This window comes from Lactuca serriola, chromosome 6 (assembly GCF_051521515.1).
Source record: "Lactuca serriola cultivar US96UC23 chromosome 6, Lser_US96UC23_V15, whole genome shotgun sequence".
Taxonomy (NCBI): domain Eukaryota; kingdom Viridiplantae; phylum Streptophyta; class Magnoliopsida; order Asterales; family Asteraceae; genus Lactuca; species Lactuca serriola.
Genome location: NC_136413.1, coordinates 146,004,523 through 146,016,712, shown reverse-complemented (window position 1 = coordinate 146,016,712; position 12,190 = coordinate 146,004,523). Strand labels below are relative to the sequence as shown.

The window sequence follows — 12,190 nt, the reverse complement described above, 5'->3', positions numbered from 1 at the left end:
TTATCTAATATTATTAAAACGGGCAAGAAACTTTGGTTTTTGTCCATATTTAGATAACCGTGTTTTTTTTTTTTGTACATATTCGACCAATAAACTTGTTTGACCTGTTCATAATAAGGTAATATTACTGTAATTACCAGTCATATTATCCTAGTTTGAACATGTCAAACAAGTTCAATGGTCAAATGTGAACGAAAAAAACATAATTACCTAAATGCAGACAAATACCAAAGTCCGTTACCTTTCTAGGTGATTACCACTTTCTAAAAACAATAACCCTTTTGGAGCCTTTTTCAAAGTGATGCTAATGTAAGTGTAGGAAGGAACTTAATTGAATACTCTTAAAAGGAATAGGATAAAATGTCTTTGGTCCTTTTCCTTTTCATATTTATAACCTAAAAGAAATTTTGATTTTATAAACCAATGGTCATGAAGATAACGAGGATCATGCAAGAAACGTGTCCCAAGACACAATTTGAATGTTTTTGTACGCGAGAAAACATACATCTCTATTTAATATGTTATCAAATTTATCATTTTAATATCATTGCATAATATGTAGATAAGTAAAATATAAAATAATTTCGGTACAATAATGTTGAGTTTAATATATTAAAGCTTAATAACCTTTTTACTATTTTACCAGTCAATATAACATTTTTTACCCATTTATTATACTAAATAACCATTTTGATCATTTTAAGCTATTTAATATTAAAAAAATAATATTGAGTACGGTGTAATTTTATATAAAATAATAAAACAGCGGATATATTTAAAAAAAAATGATTAATATGCAATTATCCCAAAATCTCAAATCAACACGGAGAAGCAATGGGTTTGGGAGGATTTCCGAACCTCAGGCTCGGAATCAGGTCCGGACAAATACTTTTCGGTTTTCTAGTGTCTACTTAGCTGCAAACACAGAGGAGCTGTTTACAAGTATCTTGTAGTGCGATTTGCAGATCGATTTCAAGCACAAGAATTCAGGCGTTGAGAATTAGGTTTGGGTTTTCAATCGAGTAAGGAAACATGTCAGATTACGAGGATTCGAAGGATGAATCTCTGATTGAGAAGATACACGATCACAAGAATTCATCATCTTCTTCTTCTTCTTCTTCAGATTCCGATGATGACAGTAAACTTTCATCCATCAAATCAAACGTGTTCCGTCTCTTCGGAAGAGAAAAGCCTGTTCATAAGGTCTTCGGCGGTGGAAAACGTACGTTATTCTCGTGATTTCACTTCGTTTTCGTTTATTTGTCTAATATTATTGATTTCGAATTTTCTTTTTTGAGTTTTTGATTAGTATGACGAGTAAATGCTTAAACCAGTTTCGTTAAACCCTAACTTTTAGTTACTTTCGTAAAGTTATTCAAGTTGTGCTTTCAGATTTATGTGTTCATAATCTATTCATGTCGTTTAAGGCGTGAGAACCTTTTGATTTGTTATGGACCTTTACTTCATGTATAAAACTTGTAGGATACAATTAAGAATTCGAATTGAACTTTTGACATTTTTTGTTTTGATGTTCCAACTATCTTTTAACTTCCTCCATTAGATTATGAACAAATGAAATCAAAACCATCTTTACTGAAGTTCATTATGTTTTATCCATCTCTAGATCTAGATGCAGCTGGATACAAATTCACTTCCTTCTTGTCCTGAGATAAATTTAGAGTCTAGTTTTTTTTTGATATTAAAATCAAGGATCTTTGCTGTTTCTTGTTAAGATATATTACCCTTTGCTTCATGAAGGTTGTTACTTGTTAGTCTTTCCTTTTATATCTTTTATAGTAGAGTAGTTACTAAAATTCATAAATTCTGACATCATCTTGTTTCTTGCATATGAAGCTGCTGATGTGTTCTTATGGAGGGACAAGAAATTATCTGGTGGAGTTCTAGGTGTTGCAACTGCTATTTGGTTACTTTTTGAAGTATTGGAGTACAATTTTCTTCCTTTGATTTGTCACGCATTGATCCTTTCACTCTCAGTGTTGTTTTTGTGGTCTAATGCCTCAACCTTCATTAAAAAGTGAGTCATCTACTCATCTCATATCAAATTATTGTATTTACAATTATAATTCCACCCTTTTAATATTCATTTATATCCATGTCTATCTTCAGATCTCATCCACAGATTCCAAAAATTTACATCCCAGAAGAACCCCTTATGCAAATTGTAGCTATGTTGAGGATTGAGATAAATCAAGGTTTTGCAACAATACAAGATATTTCATCAGGAAAAAATCTCAAGAAGTTTTTATTGGTATACACAAATGTTTCCTTTTAAATTAATACAGAAAGAAAGACTTAATACAGAAAGTCAGAGAAATGATGGTTTTCATGTTATTGTTGATCAGGTTATTGCTGGTTTATGGATAGTATCAAGCATAGGCAGCTGTTGCAACTTCTTAACTCTGGTCTACACATGTAAGCTTCTTACTACAACTACTCATAATTTGAATTCGTTTGATAAATTGTTTTTTATTTTAATTTTTTATTTAACTTTAAAACTGTAATTACAGTATTTGTGTTGGGGTTCACTGTGCCTGTGATATACGAGAAATATGAAGATAAAATAGATCCGTTTGGTGAGAAAGCATGGATTGAGATCAAGAAACAATACGCAGTATTTGATGAAAAAGTGATAAGTAAGATCCCAAAGTCATTGAAAAACCAGAAGAAAGAATAGATTTATGGTATAGCTACACTTTGACTGATTTGTTAAATTGTTAGATGTTTGTGTTTTTTTATATTGTTTTTAAAAGTACAATTTCTGGGTTTATATCTACATATATATATGTATTTTATGTCGCCAAAATTACCATATGTTTTATGGTGTTAGTATTATGTAGTTGGTTCTTTTTGTAAAATTGATCTTCAAGTTGAATTAAAGAAATTACTCTGTTTGATTTGTATATATACATGAAATTCGATGTACGTTTTTGTCCAAATAACATCTGATATAACAAGTTGTATTGTGTTTGACACGTGACTAAAATAGTAAGACAAAAAATTGCATTACTTTTGTTCCACCCAAAAATGCAAAAAAAAAAAAAAAAACTACAATATATGCAAAAGACGTAAATACCCATAAAAAATAGCAAATCTTGTCTAAAGAATAAAATAAAATATAAGACACGTTTTAAAAGAGTGAAGGAAACTAATCCCATTAAGAAATGAGAAGAAGAGTAAGAAAGAAACTGTACTTATTTATGATACAGTTACAAGGAAAAACCATATATCGGTTTACAACAGTGTTACATTTTGTGATTTTGTGTAACAAACACAAGAAAAATAAATAATAATACATTCTACAACAACACGGGTTCCCTTCAAAGAGGGTCTTGTGTACAGTATATATACAGTTTAATTAATTGTTAACCTTCTTTTTTTTTTTTTGTATTTAAGAAGGGTTCAAGTAATTAGGTAGTTTGTTTAAACTAAAGTATGAGGTGATTAAACAAACTTACAGGAAGTAAGTCAAATGCTGCGTACTTTGTTTCCTTGAACCTCCCTCCCCATATTGATCATTCCATTGCTTCAGCTCGCTCATTATCGACCCCTCGGCTGCAAAACTAGCTGCCACCTGTACAAAAAGAAAATGAAAATTCAGTACATTTATCGTAAATTTGCTAACAATAGATATGTATCGAACCTGGGTTTTTGCTTCCCTGAAGTCTTTCATGTTGAGTGGCCTAATAGTAATTACCCTTTTTGGGCTTTCTGAGCTGTCACCACTCTCAGCTTTCTTTTTTTTCTCCTTCAAATTTACAAAAACGCCATTAGCATTCGAAGCAAAAAGAAAAAAAAGTAAAAAGTAAAAAGTAAAAAACAAGATATTTTGATGAGCAACAATACTTACAAGATCCTTTTGTCTCTCTTGCTGAATCAACTCTCGAACTGGTCGATAAGCCGCAGTTGTACACAAGTTCTGTATTTTTAGAAAAAAAAAAACAATTGGAACCAATTGAGTTTTAAAAATTAAAATGTCATTCCGAATATGGACTGGACTCCTTGTGTGAATTGGGCCTTTTATCTCAGTTTATACGTGATTTATATCTTACATGATGTTTTTAAGACTGAGACAATATATATCAGTTTAAGGGTTGATGAAAGAATAACAGATGGAGGTAAGAGAAAATTACCTTGAGATCACTTCCTGTAAATCCTTCAGTCATATTGGCAATCTCTCTAAAGTCTAATCCTTCTACGACCTGTTCTTTTGATAAAAGGGTTTTAAAGATAGTTTCTCTCTGTTCCACGGATGGTAGACCAACCATGATCCTATTTCACCAAATAACACATCAATTTCAAATGTTCTATAATAAGAGATATACATAAAACATAACACATAAGATACTTTCATATATTTGTTGATTTAGCCACTTTACTATTGTGTATAGTGGTTAAACATTGTACATTTTTTACGAAAAATAAAAAATACAAGAAACATGACATACATAATTACATATATCATTTTATTGATTAAGCTACTAGCTATTAGCTCATGAACTATTATTTTATAACTATATAATAATAGTACACCTACACCTACACCTACTAAATCAATAAAAAGTTATTTTCCCAGGGTTTAAAAAAAAGGAAAAAAGATTTTAGCTGCTTTAAATAGTCTTAAAAAAACCAAAAAATGATGAAAGTAGAAATGGCTTACCTTCTTTCGAAACGCCTAATAATTGCTTCATCAAGATCAAAAGGCCGATTAGTAGCAGCAAGAACAAGAATCCTCTCACCCGATTTCGACAACAATCCATCCCAATGAGTCATAAACTCATTCTTAATCTTCCTCATAGCTTCATGTTCTCCACCTTTTGACCTTTGACCCAACATACTATCCACCTCATCAACAAATATAATCGTCGGCGACACCTTAGCTGCAAGCGTAAACAAAGCTCTCACATTTTTCTCATCTTCTCCGAACCACTTTGAAGTAATCGTAGACATCGACACATTTATAAAACTCGCGCCTGCCTCGCTGGCAATGGCCTTCGCTAGCATGGTTTTTCCGGTTCCCGGAGGTCCGAATAGGAGGATTCCCCGGCAAGGTTTTAGAAGGCCGCCGATGAATAAGTCCGGGCGGCGGAGTGGGAGCATTACGAGTTCTTGGAGGGATTCCTTGATTTCACTTAGGGCGCCGATGTCGGCGAATGTTACGCCGATTTCATTCGCCGGAATCACCTCGGGTCTTATTCGCTTCTCGAATTCGTTGTCCGGAGGTACTTCCTGAAATATACTCGATAAGTTTAACATATTTAACATTAAAAATTCTAAATATATGAATATATTAGAATAAATTACAATTTTGGTCCATATTTTCAGGTTTTGGTAACATTATAAGTAATATGAATATATTTTTGGACCAAAATTGCTAATACCAACTATATCAATGGTCATTTTATTTGGAATATGGACCAAAAACCTCAAATAAATACCAAATGTCAATAGAAAACTTATTAAGACCAAACTTACAAAACTCAATTATTCTCAAGGAGCAAAAATGTAATTTACTCTATTTGTTAATACTTTTTGATTAGACAAAAAGTGTCAATCACATATTTGCATTTAGAAATATTAAAGTATGTCAAACACAATATAATAATAAGATTATTGTTGTTCTAATGTCGTGCATAACAAAAATGTCCTTGAGAATGTTGGACGTACCGGAGCTTTTACTGGTGGTGGATCAGTGGCGGCAGCAGCATCATCAACATTCGTAGGAGCAGTGGCGGCAGGAGCAGCTGCAGCTGCGGGTGCGGGTTTTGTTTCTGATGTTGTGCCGGTTGCATTCTATAATCAAATATATAATAAAATCAAATTCACCATTTTTAACCATCATAACGTTTCACAAATAGAGCCTTTACCTGTGGTGGGCCCGTCTTCACAGATCGACCTTCGTTGAATAAACTCAAACCACTCGACAAACTGCTCAATTTTCAACACAATAAGTCAGCAATATAGACATTAGAAAATAACATTGAGAAAATTACAAAACCATTATATTCTTTAGCTGTTTTGCGGTTTAACCACAAATACTTCGTTTGGAAAATGTTTTAATTTTTTATGGTTTGAGTGGAAAAGATAAAGTGTAAGTAACTAAACCACAAAATTTCCCAAAATACAATAGGTTTTCTATAATTTGTCCCAATAATATTTGTCTAAATAATTAAACAATATAAAAATGGATCTAACCTCTCAGCACAAATAACTAATTTTCCGTTTCGGTAATGAGGATTATTAGTATTCATTAAATGATGAGAGATCGCCGATACCACAATTTCTTCAATATATTTGCTAATAACAATCGTGTCCGCAACACAAATAGCACCAAGATCATCACATTCAAGATCATTAGCTGCAAGCACTTCACTAATATGATTTCGGTTATCTTGAAACTGAATCATCTTCATGTCTTCTTGCAATTGGTTCCTCCAGTTGACTAGATGGTTTTCTTCTTCTGGTGGTTTGATATCGATGGTGTAGGGGAACACGGCAGTGATACGCTCGTCTACTACACTGAAGTCTTGATCGTGGTCAACGACTTGTGAACCGATGATTAGTATTGGTCCTGATATTTTTTTTAACATTTTTTGGAAGAGGATGTATACTCTTTGAGATTTTCCTAGGAATTTTTCAACGTCTCGAAGGTATAACACGATTGGACTGTTGTTTGATGTGAAAGTGAGAACCTGCATTTAAGTGTTGTTTGGATAAAGTGTTGTATAGATATAAATGATGTTTAAAATGTATTTAAGAAAATGATGCTACACTTGGGAAATGTTAGAAATGACCATGGAAATGGAATAAAAGGTAACGTAATGATTCATTACATTCCATGATTATGTTCGGTCGACCTCAAGGAATGGAATGAATTTTCATATGAAAATACCGTATTAAGTCATCTCCCCAATAAGTCCATTAAATAAAAAAATAAAGCATGTAGCAAAGGAAATGAAAGGAGGCATGATACCTTGTATAGGGTTTGCAAAAATAACTTCTCATCGAAAGACCAGCTGCTTGTGCGCCTAAGTGGAGCTGAGAATTGAAGAAGACAATATCATCGGGTTACCAGAAGCGGAAAAGAAATTTATACGTTTCAAGAATTTTTAGGCCCCATGCATTGGATTGGGACTGATACTGGTGTAAATGGGACAAAATTACAATATTTTGCCCTACCCAAAAAGGTGGGACAACAATTACTCTCGATTTGTCGTTTGTGCAAAAGACGTGAATTCCTTCTCATCATGATCACCGAAAATAGCCCTAGAAAACTTGTCAGTCTTGTCCAGTCCCATCAAGTTTTGTCCATTGTAACAAATGTAACCTCACGTTGATTCGTTACATGAGATAGGACTAATTATACTTCACTCTTCGGGAAAAAGCTCTATGTGTATATATATTCAATTATGAAAATGAGGAGGGTATTTACGTATTTTGCACATAAGAGATATTGAGAGGGAGTCCTTGTCCCACCTATTTTGGGTGGGACAAAAAATTGCAATTTTTGTTCTATTGACATCTCTGATGTCCATTAAACTCAATACAACCTTTTCTATTCTGTCTCCTGCAACTTTCAAAATGCCATTTTGTTTTTATAAGACACATTTAAAAACTAACTGAATTCAATTTTTGAACAACAATAGCGCAAAACCTTTGTTACATTTTGAACTATTTAGTACCTGGATTAACTGGAGCATTGTTTGAAGCAAACTGATCCATATTAGCTGCAGTGGACGCATTTCTTCTAAGGTTTGGTGGATTCTGGAGAGGTTCAGCCCCTCTGCAATTACAAAAAAAAAAAAAAAAAAAAGTCACCGAATTCAAAGAAGGTCAATATTTCAGTCAATAGCCAATAATATAATAATTCATACCTTGATCCTAAATCTGCGACACTGCTTTGTCTACGTAACCCCCCCGCTGAACAACGATCAAACATTAAACGAATAAGATAATTTCACAAATCCATTTTACAAATTTTATGATTATTTTAATGTTCAAAAGGTGGATGTTCAGTGATACCACCTATTTTGGTCAATTTTATGATTATCCCAAACAAAAATTGCTATATTACTACTGACTTTAAAAAAAAAAAAAAAACTATACATTAATATTTCTAATAGGAGAAAATTTAATTACTGGAATTATGGATGATAATTTTTTAAAGATTCACTGATAAATACTAATATGTGTACAAAATATTATTATAAACTGTTAAGTGTATCCGTCGGTGATAATCAACAATATATAAGAATAACCTTCTTGGTAATTTTATCTATTAATTTTTTATATACTAAAAGATTTCTGAAGAATTTATCCAGTTGTAAGCATATCCAAACACTATCTTCCCGAGGCTCTTATAGCATACAACTGATTAAGATTATTTCATTTTGTCGAACATGGAGATAGTATGCTTAACAAACGAATTTAAATACCTTTTCTTTCTGGTTTGGGTTGAATCACAGATAGTCCTTCGAATAACCCAGACATTCGTGCCAAAGTAGTTTCTGATATAGACCTTTTCAACGACTACAAAATGCATTTGGTTCAGAAATATATAAGAAGATTACACATAAATGAATGAGTGGTTATGAAGTTGTCATAATGCTTACGTTTGGTTTAGAAGAAGGCCCATATTTGCTTTGAAGCTAAAAGAAAACAATGAACGAGATTAGTAGAAGTATAAATTAAATTTTTTATTAAATGAAATGCTAATACTAACAAACCTTTAGTGAGAAATCCGTAACATCCAGCAATAGCAATTTGGCTTCAAAATAATGAGCCAAAGCTTTGGCAAGCATTTGTTGATAAAGTTCTTCAAAGCCACAAAAAGCAAGTAAATTTGGGAAGCGTTTAAGATCAATGTTAAGGCTATTTTTGATAATGGTGATGTGGAAGGTATTTACGTCTTTGCTCTACACCACCTTTGGATGGTGGGACAAAAATGACAATTTTTGTCGTATTGTCAGTCCAATGCATACAATAAGTATAACCAGTATAACCGGTTCTGTTTTGTTCTGTTTTTTCCTGTGTAACAAATGGGCCTAAAAAAACTAACCAGCAGGCCCAGATAACAATATAGTTCGACTTGCGGGAGCAAGGTTCCTTGTGTGCTTAGAAAAATCGATGTTCTTTAAATAAAAACAGGCAGCACTTGTAAGTAAGACCCTTGTTTGCTCACTGTTGAAAAGGCCAACAAAACAATTGTGTGTTATATTATAAAGCAAATAAGGAGGTAAATTCAAAATTAATTTAAAAAGTAAAACATAATTTCATTATCTACTTGATGAAAGAATAATGTAATGCTTCTTGTTAAAAAGTCTACCAAAATTCTCCCCTAAATCATACAAGGATCAGTTTTGTCCAATTTTATAGAAGATAAACTAGAAGACTTTTTAAAAAAATGAATCAAACCAAAATCATTCAACAGAAGTGATTACCTGAGATAATATGGAAATTCATAGAAAGTGACTTTGCTATCTTTTCCATCCATGATCAAACCAAGCATCTCACGCTCCATTATTTGTGGCGTCAGAGCATTTGTCGATGAATCATTACCGGCGGTCAAACGGTTGACCGTTCTCCCGACACCAAGCCCAACTCCGATTCCTATTCCGACACTTAACGCTGACACAAACGCACGTCCTCCTTGATCCATATTTTCTCGATTTCAAATCAAACCCAATTCGTCAAACTAATTAAGAGACAATGATACAGAATTAATTAGCTTTACATACATCGAAGCAGATGAAATTGAGGAAAATTTAAGAAGAAAGAGAACAATTAACTTACAATCGGTTTCTTCAGACCCAATTCCCAAATGCCAAAATTTCTAAAAAAGTTAAGTGATATTGATCAATTTTTCTTCCTAGATTCAAATTAAATTAGAGATTGGGTTCTCTGTCCCTGTATATATGCATGTGTACAATAAAATTTCTGATTTCAACGACATAGAAAACTTTCAATGCTATTATTCTACAGACTCTATTTCTGTAATATACGTTTCTCTATCTGTAACTATATTAGAGGTGTATGTATTTGATATATGGATTTTCCTCTACACAATTATTGGTTAATACGTACAAAATGTCGAACACACATACACAAAACGCAAATCATCTTTAGTAACCAAAAAGTTTCGAAGAAAATGAGAGGATTTCCTGAAAGAACGGCGAAGAAAGAGATGGTTACCGGCGGCGATTGGCAGATTGAAACGGCGGCGGTGGTTATAAATAAGGAGGGAACGAAGTTGTTTTACACATATTTCGAATGTGATGGTATTTATTTTATTAGAAATTAATGATTTTTTTCGGGCGAAGGGGAAATAGATCTTTTATAGTTTTGTTTTAATTATAGTTTTAAATTTTTTCTTTTATATACCTTTTTGTTGCATTTTGAGGTTAAATGCCTATAAATAGCTTCCAACGATAACATAGATTCATAGAAAATTTTCATTAATGAACTAATTTATAAACATAGGAACCGGTACAAAATTAAGTAATTTTTTATATTAAAAACTAAAAATTATTAATCAATTATTTTAAATAAATTATTAATTAAAAAATATTTTTTTAATTATGTAAAATTATAATCGTTGATTTAAATAAATATACGACCTTATAATTTATATTAACTTTATTTTAATTTTAATTTTAATGTTATTAATTGAGAAAATGACACAAATGCCCTACGAACTTTTTAGGGTTTACCCGTTGAGTACCTAAAGTTTTTGTCGGGCTTTATGGGTCCCTAAACTAGGATACGACCTGCTCTTTTAGTCTCTATCAACCTGTAATAGCCGGTTCAGTAACCTTTTAGACCAGAAAAACTAACATTGTGCCCCTATAAAGCCAAAAAAAAAAGTTCGGGGATCAATTTGTACAAAAAAACTCTCATTTTCATCTAAAGCGATTGACACTCAATTCGTATTGATCCCCAAACTTATTTGTTTGGCTTTATAAGGGCACAGTGTGAGTTTTTTTTGTCTAAAAGGTCACCGAACCGGCTATTACAGGTTGATAGAGACTAAAATAGCATATCTATCCTAGTTTAGGGACCCATTAAGTCCTACAAAAATTTTAGGGACTCAAAGGGTAAACCCTAGAAATTTCGTAGGGCATTTGTGACATTTTCCCTTATTAATTTAATGTAATTAGAGTGTGTAATTTAAAAATTGAAATTTGAAATAAAGAATCAATACATTTACAAATGACATGACAAAAAAAACATATTTTTTATTAGAATATGATTGTTCAATCTAGAGAACAATAACCAACTAATAAAGATGCCCAATAAAGATAAGTTTCTTACATTTCCAAACAAATCCCAAAAGGCCAAAACCTCATATATTTCACTTGGGATATTGTCACAAAAGCCCCCGAGTTTTCAAGAAATATTTGGTTTTACCCTTTGATGACTTTTAGGTTTACTAAAGCCCGAAACTTATATCAATTTTCGCAATTTTGCCCATTTTGCCGGTTACCCGGTAATCGGTGTCGGAACACATGGCGTGATAGAAGGACTGACGAACACAGTGTTGGGGGCTGACGAAGCGCAAGCGCGACGCTGATCTGTTGCTTGGCTTAAAAATCCGACGAATAGAGTGAAACGGTGACTACCGAGATTCGAACACGTGACCTCCGAGTCGAAAATACCAAGCACCTTACTAATAGGCTGGAACATTACTTGTGTACATATTCCTGATTTTTTTTAACTATAACCTATAATGTTGATATGATTATTATTGACTTTATTATTTTGATTATTATTATTATATATATGGTTTATACAACATAAACCATATTAAGATGTATTTTCATATTTATATGTATATTATATTTTGTATGCCAAATAAATATAAATTTCCACATGTTAAATAAATAAAAAATCTAATACATTATTATGTTTTGTAATTGTGTAAATCTGCTTGTAAAAATATACATATGCTTTCAAATACATAAAAATGTATTTAAATATATACACATATTTTATAAACATATAAATACCTTTAAAGTATATTTATATATTTAAAAACGTATTTTTTTGCTTTAAAAAAGTGTTTTCATATTTAAAAACATAAATCTATATTAAAAAAAATAATTTTGTATTTAAAAATATATGTATACATTCATAAAAAATATATAATAAGAATAAATAATTATTATTATAATAA

General features: G+C 31.9%; 2 protein-coding genes across 2 annotated transcripts; one reads left to right on the top strand and one right to left on the bottom strand.

The window, feature by feature from the left end:
* The first annotated feature begins 927 nt into the window (after window positions 1–927).
* LOC145057027 (reticulon-like protein B4) lies at window positions 928–2,923 on the top strand. Its single transcript, XM_079004778.1, has 5 exons — window positions 928–1,222; window positions 1,855–2,035; window positions 2,128–2,269; window positions 2,364–2,433; window positions 2,529–2,923. Exons 1-5 carry the CDS (start codon window positions 1,033–1,035, stop codon window positions 2,693–2,695), a joined length of 750 nt encoding a protein of 249 aa, XP_078860904.1. The 5' UTR covers window positions 928–1,032; the 3' UTR covers window positions 2,696–2,923.
* A 272-nt stretch (window positions 2,924–3,195) lies between these two features.
* Window positions 3,196–10,114, bottom strand: LOC145057028 (uncharacterized). The gene is made up of 17 exons (XM_079004779.1): window positions 9,811–10,114; window positions 9,459–9,712; window positions 9,077–9,198; window positions 8,745–8,833; window positions 8,631–8,666; window positions 8,454–8,547; window positions 7,893–7,938; window positions 7,701–7,801; window positions 6,992–7,056; window positions 6,214–6,710; window positions 5,886–5,946; window positions 5,686–5,811; window positions 4,679–5,247; window positions 4,152–4,290; window positions 3,869–3,937; window positions 3,662–3,766; window positions 3,196–3,592 (listed from the first exon to the last, which is right to left on the bottom strand). The coding sequence occupies exons 2-17, from the start codon at window positions 9,674–9,676 to the stop codon at window positions 3,473–3,475; spliced, it is 2,457 nt and encodes an 818-aa protein (XP_078860905.1). The 5' UTR covers window positions 9,677–9,712; window positions 9,811–10,114; the 3' UTR covers window positions 3,196–3,472.
* Window positions 10,115–12,190: the final 2,076 nt, after the last annotated feature.

Bases quoted from the DNA above. Each gene is read 5' to 3' on its own strand.
- LOC145057027 (XM_079004778.1), top strand. From the start codon at position 1,033: ATGTCAGATTACGAGGATTCGAAGGATGAATCTCTGATTGAGAAGATA. The intron at 2,036-2,127 runs GTGAGTCATCTA...GTCTATCTTCAG, and splicing joins GCCTCAACCTTCATTAAAAA to ATCTCATCCACAGATTCCAA. The intron at 2,270-2,363 runs GTATACACAAAT...ATTGTTGATCAG, and splicing joins ATCTCAAGAAGTTTTTATTG to GTTATTGCTGGTTTATGGAT.
- LOC145057028 (XM_079004779.1), bottom strand. From the start codon at position 9,676: ATGGATCAAGGAGGACGTGCGTTTGTGTCAGCGTTAAGTGTCGGAATA. The intron at 5,947-6,213 runs GTTAGATCCATT...AAAATTGAGCAG, and splicing joins TTAGTTATTTGTGCTGAGAG to TTTGTCGAGTGGTTTGAGTT. The intron at 4,291-4,678 runs GTAAGCCATTTC...TTGGTGAAATAG, and splicing joins ATTAGGCGTTTCGAAAGAAG to GATCATGGTTGGTCTACCAT.